The sequence below is a fragment of the Diadema antillarum genome, unplaced genomic scaffold, assembly GCF_040938485.1.
Source record: "Diadema antillarum isolate AM-2024a unplaced genomic scaffold, OU_Dant_1.0 seq00002161_RagTag, whole genome shotgun sequence".
NCBI classification, from domain to species: Eukaryota; Metazoa; Echinodermata; class Echinoidea; order Diadematoida; family Diadematidae; genus Diadema; species Diadema antillarum.
The window spans coordinates 91,170-103,706 of NW_027272800.1; the positions used below are offsets into that span (position 1 = coordinate 91,170).

The following is a 12,537-nucleotide window of genomic DNA, read 5'->3' on the forward strand; positions in this document are numbered from 1 at the left end:
CACGGAGAAAAAAGTTAAGTTTTAATATTGTTACTTGACGTTTTGACCTTTGACCTTTGACCTCATGACACCCAAACTTTCAAGGGAGAATCTTAATTGGGTAATACATGTATACACTAAGTTTTAAGAAAATATCTTCAGGCATTGCATAGATATGGAGGAAATAGCGAAATTTTACGTATTTGACCTTGACCTTTTGACCTTTGACCTTGAGCATGTGCACCCAAAAGTTGATAGGCACAACTTCACCCCCTAATACACACACATGCCAAGTTTCATTAGGATACCTCAAAAGGTTTTTTAGTTATGCTGTCCACAAAATTCATTACGGACGGAAGGACGGACGGACGGAAGGACGGACGGACGGACGGACAACCCGAAAACATAATGCCTCTGGCACCACTTCGTGGCGGAGGCATAAAAACATGCATAGAGCCAGAAATTAAGAAAGACAACAAAAGCATGTAGCTTAATTGCAAGAGAGAAAAGAAAATGCAAGTGAAACTAAAATGACTATAAACTTTGTTCCATGCAGTGAATTTGAAATTGAAGATTGAAATTTCAAACTACAGGCAGCAGTACCAGCATTCATTCTTTTGGAAGGGAAGTAGCTATGACAACAAAGGAAATGACCTGATGTGACCTCTATTTATGTTAGCCAATCACAAAGGGAGGACAAAACAAATGGGGAAGATGGGGGGAAAACCCTCTTCAGATTGAAAGGGGTCTAATGGGTTCGCGGATAAGTCACCTAGGAGAGTTCTGTGTTTGGCCACCATGCCTTTTAATACCCCATTGAGGACAAGCTGATTTTGCTATCTATTACATGTCTTTCCCCACAGACACCTGTCCCTAGTATACTCTGGACTAGTCTTCTCAGGCTTTAATAGAAAACATAACATGCAACAATGTGGATTACCTTGCTTTGCTAGCCCATTCATTTCGATTGTAGGCCAGTGCCCCTACTGTTAGCTGAAAACCTGTCACACACAACCTTCTCACCCCTTTCCCCTCGCCCCCTCCCCCCTTTTCCTTTGCTCCACTTTTTTTTCCTTTTTTTTCGGGGGAGGGGTCGGGACAGGATTGGATGCTAAGCCAACCACTTGTCTTCATTCAACAGAGACAAGTGCGGAAGTGGGATAAATGCACCAGGCCAGTTCCACGTCATCTGTACCAGAGGGCCGAAGTAGGTACGCAACACTCCAGCATCTGTCCATCAGCACAGAAAGCCCCCACAATAGTTGAATACATTCAAAAACTGGTCATGTAGGCCAATCAATCAAACACATGATCATCAAGGATATGAAAAGATTTGGTCAGCAATTGACATTTTGTGGTACAGGGTGCTCCTGTTAGAACAAACAGGGTCATTAAGGCCGTTAAGGATGAGCTGATTTTGCTATAACACATATTTCCCACAGACACCTGCCCGAGTATACTCGGGACTCATCCTCAATGGGTTAAGACAAAGGTCCATTGCTGAGAAATTAAAACTCAAGTCCCAAAACTACATGTATCATCACAAACGTTTACAATGAAAATATCCCTTCAGTTATATAAAGCAAACTTGATATACCGAAAGAAAACTGCTGGTCCCAAGGACTTCATTACAGCAGGAGTCGCCTGTAGTGGTGAGTGATCGGCCCCAGATGAAAAGGAGGTAGTGGGGTATGGCAGCCCTAGATGGTTTCAATGTTGTTACCATACACCTCCACATCAAAATAGGGTTCGGGTGTGTAGCGCTTAAACTCAAAGTCCAGCGTGATCTTCTGGAAGTCCCTGATGAATGTAAAGAAGTAGAAGAGGAAGGCCATGGCCATGATCCATTCTGACGTCGTGGCGAGGATGTGTATGGCGTATTTCTGGAGAATTCAAAGTGAAATTGAGACCACTCGTAAATGGGGAACATACAGACTTGGTAAAGAATCATCTCCTCATGCAAAACATTGTAGAAACGAATCAGTCTTTGACAGTCTTGGCAGTTGGCACTGGATTACTGTAAAAGTGGATATTTTCGCGTGACTAATTTTTCGCGCTCGGCCGGATAAGAAGAGTTTCGCGTGTTTTTAATTCCGCGGTATCAAGACATCAACTACAGGAACATATAGCAAGCAGAAATATTCGCGTGCTTTCATTTTCGCGCTAGTTTCTGATTGCGCAAAATGCGCGAAAATTTCAACACCGCGAAAATTTCCACTTCTACAGTATTGATTCAAGACGTGGGGAGAACAAGATTGGGTAACACTGTCGACTGTTACTGCAGGTGGAGAAAAAATATGTGTCTGTCGATGTAGCAGAGATTGAGTCAAGCATAAACTAGAATTATCACTGAAGGTGATTAACACCCCTAGCATTGCTTTATAGTATGTGATGTCATGAGGGCAATGACGTTAATACCAAGTTTGTGCACTTGTCGAATTGGAAACAGAATAATTTTAGTTTACTGTACAATTACAGAGTTGACACTGAGTTCCACAAGGTTTGGGTAAAAAGTGTGGTTACCATGGCAATGCATTGTCTGATACAAACACAAGGGACATTTTGCATAACTACAGTGTACACTTAAAGACCATCATACACACCAAATTTGACCTTCATAGCTTGATTGGTTTATTTTGATACAAAAATGAGCAGTTACCATGGCAACACATTTTCCTTAAATGAACACATTGGTGTCTTGCAAATCTGCACTTCTAGATCATGATATATACTAAATTTGACTTTAATTGCTTGAATGATGGAAAATTTATTCGATCTGCAAGGTTTTGGTAAAATTGTGGTTACCATGGCAACGGTTTGGGTGACAAACACAAAAATTATGTGTTCCACATCTATAACTCAGGGCCATAATGCCTACCAAATTTGGTTTCAATTGCTTGAAAACTGTGGAAGAAGTTCACTCCACAGGATTTTAAGAAAAACATGCATTTACCATGGCAACGCATTGTCTGATACAAATACAAAGGACATTTTGCAAAACTACACTTAAAGAGCATCATACACACCAAATTTCACCTTCATAGATTAAATGGTTCAATTTGATACAAAAATGAGTGGTTACCATGGCAACACATTTTTCTTATATTAACACATTGGTGTCTTGCATAACTACACCTCCCGATCATCATACATACTAAATTTGACCAATGATGTGGAAGTTATTCAATCCACAAAGGTTTTGGTGAAATTATGGTTACCATGGCAACGCTTTGTCTGACAAACACAAAAATTATGTGTTCTATGCCTCAAGGCCATAATGCCTACCAAATTTGATTTCAATTGCTTCAAAAGTGTGGAAGTTGTTCACTCCACAAGATTTTGAAGAAAACATGCGGCTACCATGGCAAGGCTTTGTCAAGTACAAACACAAAGAGTGTCTACCATAACTACACCTATAGATCATCATAGATACCAATTTTGAAATTGATCTCTTAAATACTACGGAAGTTATTCAATCCACAAGGTTTTGGTAAAATTATGGTTACCATGGCAATGCAATGTCCGACAAACACAAAAAACATGTCTTGCACATCTATACCTCAATATCATCATTTACCCTAAGTTTCATTTAAATTGCTTCAAAAGTGTAGAAGGAGTTCGCGACGCAAGATTTTGCAACAGACCGACCGCCCGATGGCCCGCCCGACCAACATCTCGGTGATTCCTATATACCCCCTTCACACTAAGTGTAACGGGGGTATAAAAATACACTTGTAACAGGTAAGAGACAAAGTAAGATTTCCATGACTGATGGACTCAGTTTTTTTTTTCTATTTCATCTTTTGAGCAAAGCATAAATGTCTCTTTATGATTTATATCAATAGGATGATAAGTGACAAGACTCCTCAGCAATTGATAAGGGAGTTTGGGGAGAGGTTAACGGCATGGTAGGGGCTTAGGGCGAGGCAGAGAAAAAGGAAAGCAGGAGATACGGATACAGTAAGGGTGCGGTAGGGGTAAGGTTCATGCAAACACATGTTTGGGTTCAAGACGTTACGACGTCTAGCATTCCACTACACTTTGAAGTCATGCTCAGCACCGCTCAAATTGCAAGACGAAGTTCAGAGACAAAGAACGCATTTTACCTTTCGATGAATTACACGCATTATTTCACCGTAAAATTTTAAATGAAATACTTGAATTGATTTAGAATAGTTTAGGGAAGTATTCAATATTATAAACATGTAATTTAGTTTCTTTGTAATGCGCAAATTGAAATAAAATGAAAATTAGGCCCCCTTAAAAACCTAATATTTTTCTATAATGCGCACATTTCCGCATATTAGTTTTCTATCTCTTAATCTGGGATATTTTGATCTTTCAATTAAAGTACTCCGCTAAAGCGTGTTCCAGCGTGCTTTTAAACTATTTGCTGTTAAAATTGTCAGTTTCACACTGCATTTTGATTTGTTGCTCCAATTCAAGGTACACAAATTCATTGTTGCCATCACATTGAAAGAGAGAGCGAATTGCAGTAGGGGCAAGTATTTCTAGATGTGAGAGCGCTAGTCCCGATTATTGATGCTCTCTTTTGTCAAAACACATGGGTAACACCTGTAGCTGAACGCATAACTTCTTGGCGGTGCCGCGCATGACTTCAAAGTAGTAGACTTCAGAGCAGTAGTTGTCTGTCCTTCTCTAGCACCTCCCTGGTAAGGGTAAGCTAGGGGGTAAGGGTGTGGTATGGGGTAAGGGCGTGGCAGGAGGAAGGGTTGTGTTGGAAGGTAAGGGTGTATTAAGAAGCATACCCCTCCAACGGCTAGAACTCTTTGATAATTTCTACATCACAGTTGCATTGTCAACATGTTATGGCCATGTAGACTGTGGTTCAGATTTATTAAGCAATTGCTTTCCTACAACCACATACTGTATACGCCATATATTTCGCGAGTGGTTAAATTCGCAGTTGTGGAGTCTTGTACTGAACGGAGAAGAGTTCACGCATACGCCACATTCACAGTGGGATCAGAGTCAATATTTTCGCCTGTTTTTAATTTCCCGAATAGCACCTGACTCGCGAAATTTGCAAAAATAAAAACCTCGCAAAATATTTGGCGTATACCGTATGTCCCCAAAAAATTACAACGGGGCCCTCCGCAATGATATCTTTAAAAATATTGCATCAATCTATCTACAAATTCAGGGTATGAAACTACATATTTGTATAACTCATTGCCCACATCTTACAGAAAACCCCATTCGAGTTTCTTCAGTGGTCAAAGAGAAATACAGAATTTTGTAGTGGATGTCGGGAATCTCTTCCCTCCAAGTTCTGTCTATTATTCACACACAAGATCATCGAAGTGCTAAACTTGGAAGAATCAGACTCATGACACGCTTTAAAACAATCTACATTTCTCTGTGACCGCTTAACCAAATTGAATGGGGTTTTCTGCCAAATAGAGCTAAGATGTTATATCTTAAGACCCTGAAGTAGCATTTAAAAAAATTAATCATATTGGGCGTTATCGATGCGAAAATCTGATTGTAATTTTTTGGGGGACATACTGCAGTATGTCCCTAAAAAAATGACAAAAAGATTTTCGAACTGATAACACCCAATTTGATCAACCTGTCTATGTGCTACTTCCGGGTCTTAAAATATAACATCTTAGCTCTATTTTGCAGAAAACCCCATTCAATTTGGTTAAGCAACATCCTCTACAAAATTCTGTATTTCTCTTTGACTACTGAAGCAAGTCGAATGGGGTTCTCTGTAAGATGTGGGCAATGAGTTATAGTTTCACACCCTGAATTTGTATTAAGATTGATTCACTATTTATAAAGATATCATTGCGGAGGGTCCCGTTGTAATTTTTTCTGGGACATACTGTACAGTATGAAATTATGTTGCATCCATTTACAATCTTTAAATTGCTGCTGTATATGGATTCAGAAGAAAAACCTGAAACATATAACTTGTACTGCTGTACTACCTTATCTGTTGGTTCCCAGTGTAGCTTTCCTTTTGTCATATCTTGTCCACTCATGGATACCGAAGTGGAGACCATACCTAATTGAAAGAGATCTTGCTCAGGAAAACAAAATATCCAAAAGAAAAACCATTACACACTGAAAATATCCAAACTATGCATTTAAACCTACCACGTATATAAAAAAAAGGTGCAAGAAAGTAAATGTTGTTCATACTGTATGACCCATCTTCACAAATGTGGTGTAAATTTAGTGTACAAAGTGTGGAAACAACAAGAGTGAAATAGCCACATCTCGCACATTGCAAGTTCACTCTTGGAAAGTCTGTTGGCATGTGTTATGTGTTTAATACACACATTTATGAAACAAGTTTTCTAAATCCATGAACTAAATGTAAATTCCCATTGGAATTTCTTGCCTAAAACTACTCTTCACAATGATAATAATAATGATAATAATAATGATAATGATAATAATAATAATAATAATGATAATGTAATGATAATAATAATAATAATGATACTACTACTACTACTACTACTACTACTACTAGTACTACTAGTACTACTACTATGGTACTACTACTACTAATAATAATGATAATGATAATAATAATGACAATGATAATAATAATAATAGTAATAATGATACTACTACTACTACTAATAATAATAATAATAATAATAATAATATTATAATAACAACAATACATAATAAAATATGATTTGTATTGTGCCAAATCCACTCTGTAGAGTGCTCAAAGCACATACTGGTATACATATCATTATTGAGAATAATATTCTCCACCAATACTAAACCATGCCATGAAAGCGATATCCTAAAATACACATACACATGGCAGGGAGGGGTGTAAGCTGTGAGACCAAGGACCTTATGCACTGTAATTATTCAATAGTCAAATGCAACATCTTTCCAGTGCTCATCTACCTTTAATATTCCTACTATTAAAAGCATCCACAGAACACACTGGGACCACATCCTCTGTAACAGAATTTCTAATATCATATCAACCACTCTGTTGGCAAAAACAAGGCAAGTGCCATATTGTGTCTCGCCCATTCGCGTACAAGAAATTGTACGCGAATGGGATATAACAGATTAAAAAAAGATATAGCAGATAAAAAGAGATATAAAAGGGTAAAAATTTATAGCAAAAAAGAAATGTGCCATAAAAGCTTAACATTGGGTTCTAAAAATTTGTTGACCCCTGTTTGTGACCTTTGACCTTGTGGTGATCATCCACTCCCCAAGGGATATCTACCATCCAAGTTTGGTCACAAACAGACCTATGGATCAAAAGTTACGATCTTTAATAGAAACGCACCATAAAAACTTAACATTGGGCTCTAAAAGTTCGTTGACCCATGCTTGTGACCATTGACCTTTCAGTGACCATCCACTCCCCAAGGGACAACTACCATCCAAGTTTGGTCACAAATGGAGTTATGGATCAAAAGTTATGACCCATAATAGAAATGCGCCATAAAAACTTAACCCGTTAAGGATGAGTCCAAAGTATACTTGGGCAGATGTCTATGGGAAATGCGTGTTCTAGCAAAATCAAACCGTCCTAAATGGGTTAACATTGGGCTCTAAAAGTTCACTGACCCCTGCCTGTGAGCTTTGACCTTGAGGTGATCTTTATATTTTGTAAAATGTGAAACTTTGTATGACCCCTCTTCCCTCAAAGTTTGATTGCAATTGAAGCCCAGAGTAAAGAGTTATTGAGAAGTTTTTGTAGCGTTACGGACAGACGACAGACAGACGGACGGACGGAGGACGGACGGACAACGGACGGACAGAAGCCGCAGGTGATCCCTTAGTCTCCCCTCACCTCCGGTGGGATCGACAACAAGTACTTTCTCACATCCAAATCTAGAGTACCGTTTTCCCAGCTTCATTGGAGCACTCCCACGAGTTCTAACAACGCTGCTAAGACACAACATATCAAACATAGTTTTACAGCGACCATGAGAAGTAAGGTGCGTCGTAAACATCAGGTGAGGGAGGGGGGGAAAGGATACAGATGACAAAAAAGATGACAATGACAACGGAGAGGAGGAGGCGTATTTGACAGACGATGATGGAGGCGTGCTCCGGGCACAACCGGTACGTCAGCCACGCCTGGAGGAATCCGTAAACCGCCCCCGTGGCAAATAGGATGAAGGCACCAAAGAAGTGGACTGCTATCACGTTCGTCTCCTGCAGAAGAACAATTTTTTTTTCTTTACACCTCAGTAGGAAATTTGTTTTGGTTATTTTTCAGTATTTCTCTGTTCTATTCATGCCATCAATTTCCCTGAGTTACTGTAATTTTATGATTGATGGTGCATTTTTTTTTTCATCAGTAATTGCTTAGCATTTCAAGGTACATGTAGATCAAACCTTATTTCATTTGATTCCTATACAAGGTAACACACCAATTAATATGTATTTTAGTTTGTGGAATTATCAAAAGCCTCGAAATTGCCATTTTATACCTGATCCTTTAGATGTATAATTTCCACCTATCATGTGGTCAATCTTATTCAACAACTGACTGGCATTCGACTATAACCATGTATAATGATTATGATAGTTCTATTGTTTAACAATCAGCCAATTCACATGCTACATGAAACTATACGTATCTCTATTGCCAGTAAACAAGGATTATGTTGCCTATTGGTAGTACCATATTGAAACCCTTTTGCATACCAAAAGTCCACATGTTTGACTGGTGAGATATTACAATGAAATGAAACTGAAGTTCAGCCGGTTTGTCTAAACTCTAAACCAACATTGCACTCTCAAAGAAACTCTAGAAAGTGTTCTCAATCAAGGCAGACGCATACATGTATATAGGCATGTGTCGTGACTATTCAAAACCAGCTGGTCCTTCTTTCTTTCTTAGGATACAGACTTGAGAGTCTCGTGAATGCTTTATGTGAATGGACGCACAATCCACACTGCAGAGATGTCTATGGTACACTTGGAGTCCTACATGTATGTAGCTTTCTATGGTAGCCTTAAACCCGTTGAGGATGGACTGATTTTGCTACAGCACACATTTCCCATAGACCCCCGGCCAAGTATACTCAGGACTCATCCTCAACGGGTTACAGATAAACAAAGCATTATGTATGAAACTGCAAACACAAAGACTTCCTTTTAGATTTTTACAGAATCCTCTGCACCTCGACATAAAGCTCTGTTTTATGGGTTCACAAAATGTAAAAAGGAAATACAATGTACACGCAAATACACTGTGCTACTACTATTAAAAAAAAAAAAAATTACTGACAACTGCATCAGCTGTATGGCAGGACTGTGCCCAGTCTTGAGCAGAAAGACTGGCAAAAGATCGGGAAGATTAAGTTTGCGATCTTTAAGATCTCGTAGTTTTGCCTGTATGACCGCAAACTTTCCGCAAAACTTCTCGCGAAACTTCCCACTCCAACTAGGGATATTTCCCTCACTCCCAGCAAACTTCTCGATCCATTTCCGGGCGGTGTGTCTCCAAAGCGTGAGGCCATTGTCATGTACAGATGTGCATTGTTACGTCACAATCACTACCCATCGGACGGCGCACTCTTTCTTCTTTCTTGCGCGCGCACACCGATGACCCAAACTTCTCGATCGAGAAGTTTGGCTACCAGTGTGACCGCACGACAAAAGACTGCGAAGACGTTGCAATCTTAAACTTCTTGATCTTTTGCCAGTCTGACCGCACCTTATATGGTATTAAAACTTCCCTACCTGAAAATTTGCCACTAATGACATGCCGAGGCAGGCAAGAGTTCCTAACACGAGGCAGATCTTGTTCACCCGGTGTAGACTGTATGGGTAGGAGTGTCCGGTGTACAGCTCCACCTGCTTGTAGCGGATGTAAATCCCCGCCAGCCCTGTGAGGGGAAGAAATTTTGAATTTTTGTCGGACATGAAATGATTATTTGAGCACTACAATCGTCTTTGGAGGCAAAGAGAGAAAGACAGAATAGGGGTGATCAAGAGGGGAAGAGAGGAAGTGTAAGATTATAATATGAATGATATACAATATACTACTATTGCCTTTTTAGAAGTGAAGTACTGTATGACATCCCTGGGGGGGTGTTTCATTAAGCTGCTCGTAAAGTTACGAACAACTTAGGAGCGACTGGTGATCAGTTCTGATGTGCTATGCTTATCAGAATTTCCATAATTCAGCACAAGAACTTATCACCAGTCGCTCGTAAGTCGTTCGTACTGTAACTTTACGAACATCTTTATGAAACAGGGCCCTGCAGTAGTTTTATATCTTCCCCCAAGAGGCTATATTTTCCTGAAATGCACAGTGCTTTAATAGGGGAACTAAAACTTGACGGGGAAATGTAACTCCAAAGGTACTGTCAAATGTTAAAATACAACAATAGACAATTAAAGCAAATAATTGCTATATTATATGACCAACATAATACACGTCATTTCACCCTGCCCTTGTAGGCAGACAATCAAATTCTGGTATCATATTTTGCTAATATACCTGATTTATAAATGTGACACCACTGCTCACAATATATTCATTTCAGTCCTCGTTGCATTGGAGAGATGATTGCATTATGACCAATCACAGTTCATCTTTGCATGAGCAAACAATACATCACTATGACCTGCCACCACAAAAGCCTGATGTCACAGAACACTGCAAGATATTATAAAAGGTGATTTGACTGAAAAAGAAGAAATGTTTTATGCATCAAAATCATTAAGATTTTGAGATTTGAACCATCTGCTGTTTACATCTCAATACGGATTAAGCAAAACTACAACTATGGTGTTTCGAATTTGCCTCTATTTTGTCTAGTATACGCGTGTAAATACCAAGGCTAATTTTCTCAAAACTGAATTGATCTGATGATTAGCTTTCTGTGGTAGTTTTTTTTTTTCTATAGAAAGAATAATTTATATACATTACTTGAAAGCTTTAGAGTCTTTAAAAAATTTGAAAAATACCAAAATCAGAAGAAAAAAAATTAATACTTTAACTTGAACCCCTTGAGGACAAGTCCAGAGTATACTCGGCAGGTGTCGATGGGAAAAACATGTTTACATCAAATAGCAAAATCAGCCTGTCCTCAACGGGTTAACCATTTTGTCAGGTTTACACAGCCACAGGAGACAGACAGACAGAAACAATGCAATGCATCTAAAGATCAATGAAATGGCCAAAGTTCAAACTAATTAGTCAAACGCCATGTCGGAGAAGGAAGGAACCTCACATAATATCCAAGCTAGCATTGTACGTAGCCACCAAAATCACTGTAACCTTGCTATTCATGTATAGACAACTTGAACGTGCACACGAAAACTTTGAACCCTATAAGCTATTCACTACCCTGTGCTGTTCAAACACAATAGTGAAAGAGTATTCTACACGTCATCCTCTTTACAAACACTGATTATGGCACTGGTATAGATATGCTGGTAGTAGTACATATTGACACTAACAAGTATGAAAAAACAAGATCATTCATTTTTGCAATTTGAGCAGTTGGGATCGAAGGAACAGTATAAAATGCAAAGTCAGTGTAGGCCTATGTGTGAAATTGTAAAGCACAACTCTAATGGTATCATAAAAATTGAATAAAGAAATATTTTTGGCATCTGTATAGTTTATATCATACAGTGATACTCCACTCTGAAATGATACCACATACAATGTACCTTATAAATATTGAATAATCCAGGGCTACCAATGTCAATAACTGACAGAAAGCGAAAGAGTGAGCAAGTCCTCTAGTCTACAATAATCAAATATACCATGCACTGACAGGTACCTCAAAAAGATGGCAAGGCATTCTTTATTTGAATCCTACATGAAATTTTCAATGTAGGTTTTAAAGAAAAATTATCATTCAAAAAATAATAAATAATAATCCTGACGATAATGATGATGATAATAATAATAATAATAATAATGATAATCATAATGACAATGATAATAATAATGATGATCATAATGATGATAATAATAATAATAATAATAATAATAATAATAATGATCATAATAATAATAATAATAATGATGATCATAATAATAATAATAATAATAATAATGATAATATAATAATAATGTGTAGGCCTACTATTAATAAAAAACTTTTGCAGTGTGGCAATTAGTGGCCAACTGGCCATCTGCTACACAGCTGCAGCACGCACTGCATGCACGGTGCATACAAAGTACATGTAAACAAAGCCTGCTGTTGCAGCGCAGGTGATCACTCACAATGGCTCATCTGCAGCCTTATGTTTGCGATTCACCTTAACACAGTTGTGAGATATTGATAGCTAAACGATGTCATCATTGCCAAAAGAAAAAATGACGTCAAATCTTGGTATGACAAAAAATATACCGATGTTGACGTCATGCCACATTCACTTTTATTCATGGCGAGATTGTTTTCCGTCATGTGAGAGGTTCTTGGCCAATCCTAGTTTTAGAATTTCAAGAGGTAGGATAATGGATTTACAATTATGGCACTGGTATAGATTGAAAGTGCTGGTAGTATATTAAAACCACTCTTACAAAAATCAGTCATTCTGCCTAGACGATACTGTAGCGCT

The 12,537-nt window shown here is 38.4% G+C and overlaps 1 protein-coding gene across 1 annotated transcript; it reads right to left on the minus strand.

Annotated features, from left to right (window-relative positions):
* Positions 1–541: 541 nt before the first annotated feature.
* LOC139714104 (DNA damage-regulated autophagy modulator protein 2-like) lies at positions 542–9,839 on the minus strand (the record flags this gene model as incomplete). Its single annotated transcript, XM_071625817.1, has 4 exons — positions 542–1,862; positions 5,937–6,013; positions 7,980–8,157; positions 9,694–9,839. Coding segments are annotated over 4 exons (584 nt in total), but the record flags the coding sequence as incomplete, so codon positions are not given.
* Positions 9,840–12,537: the final 2,698 nt, after the last annotated feature.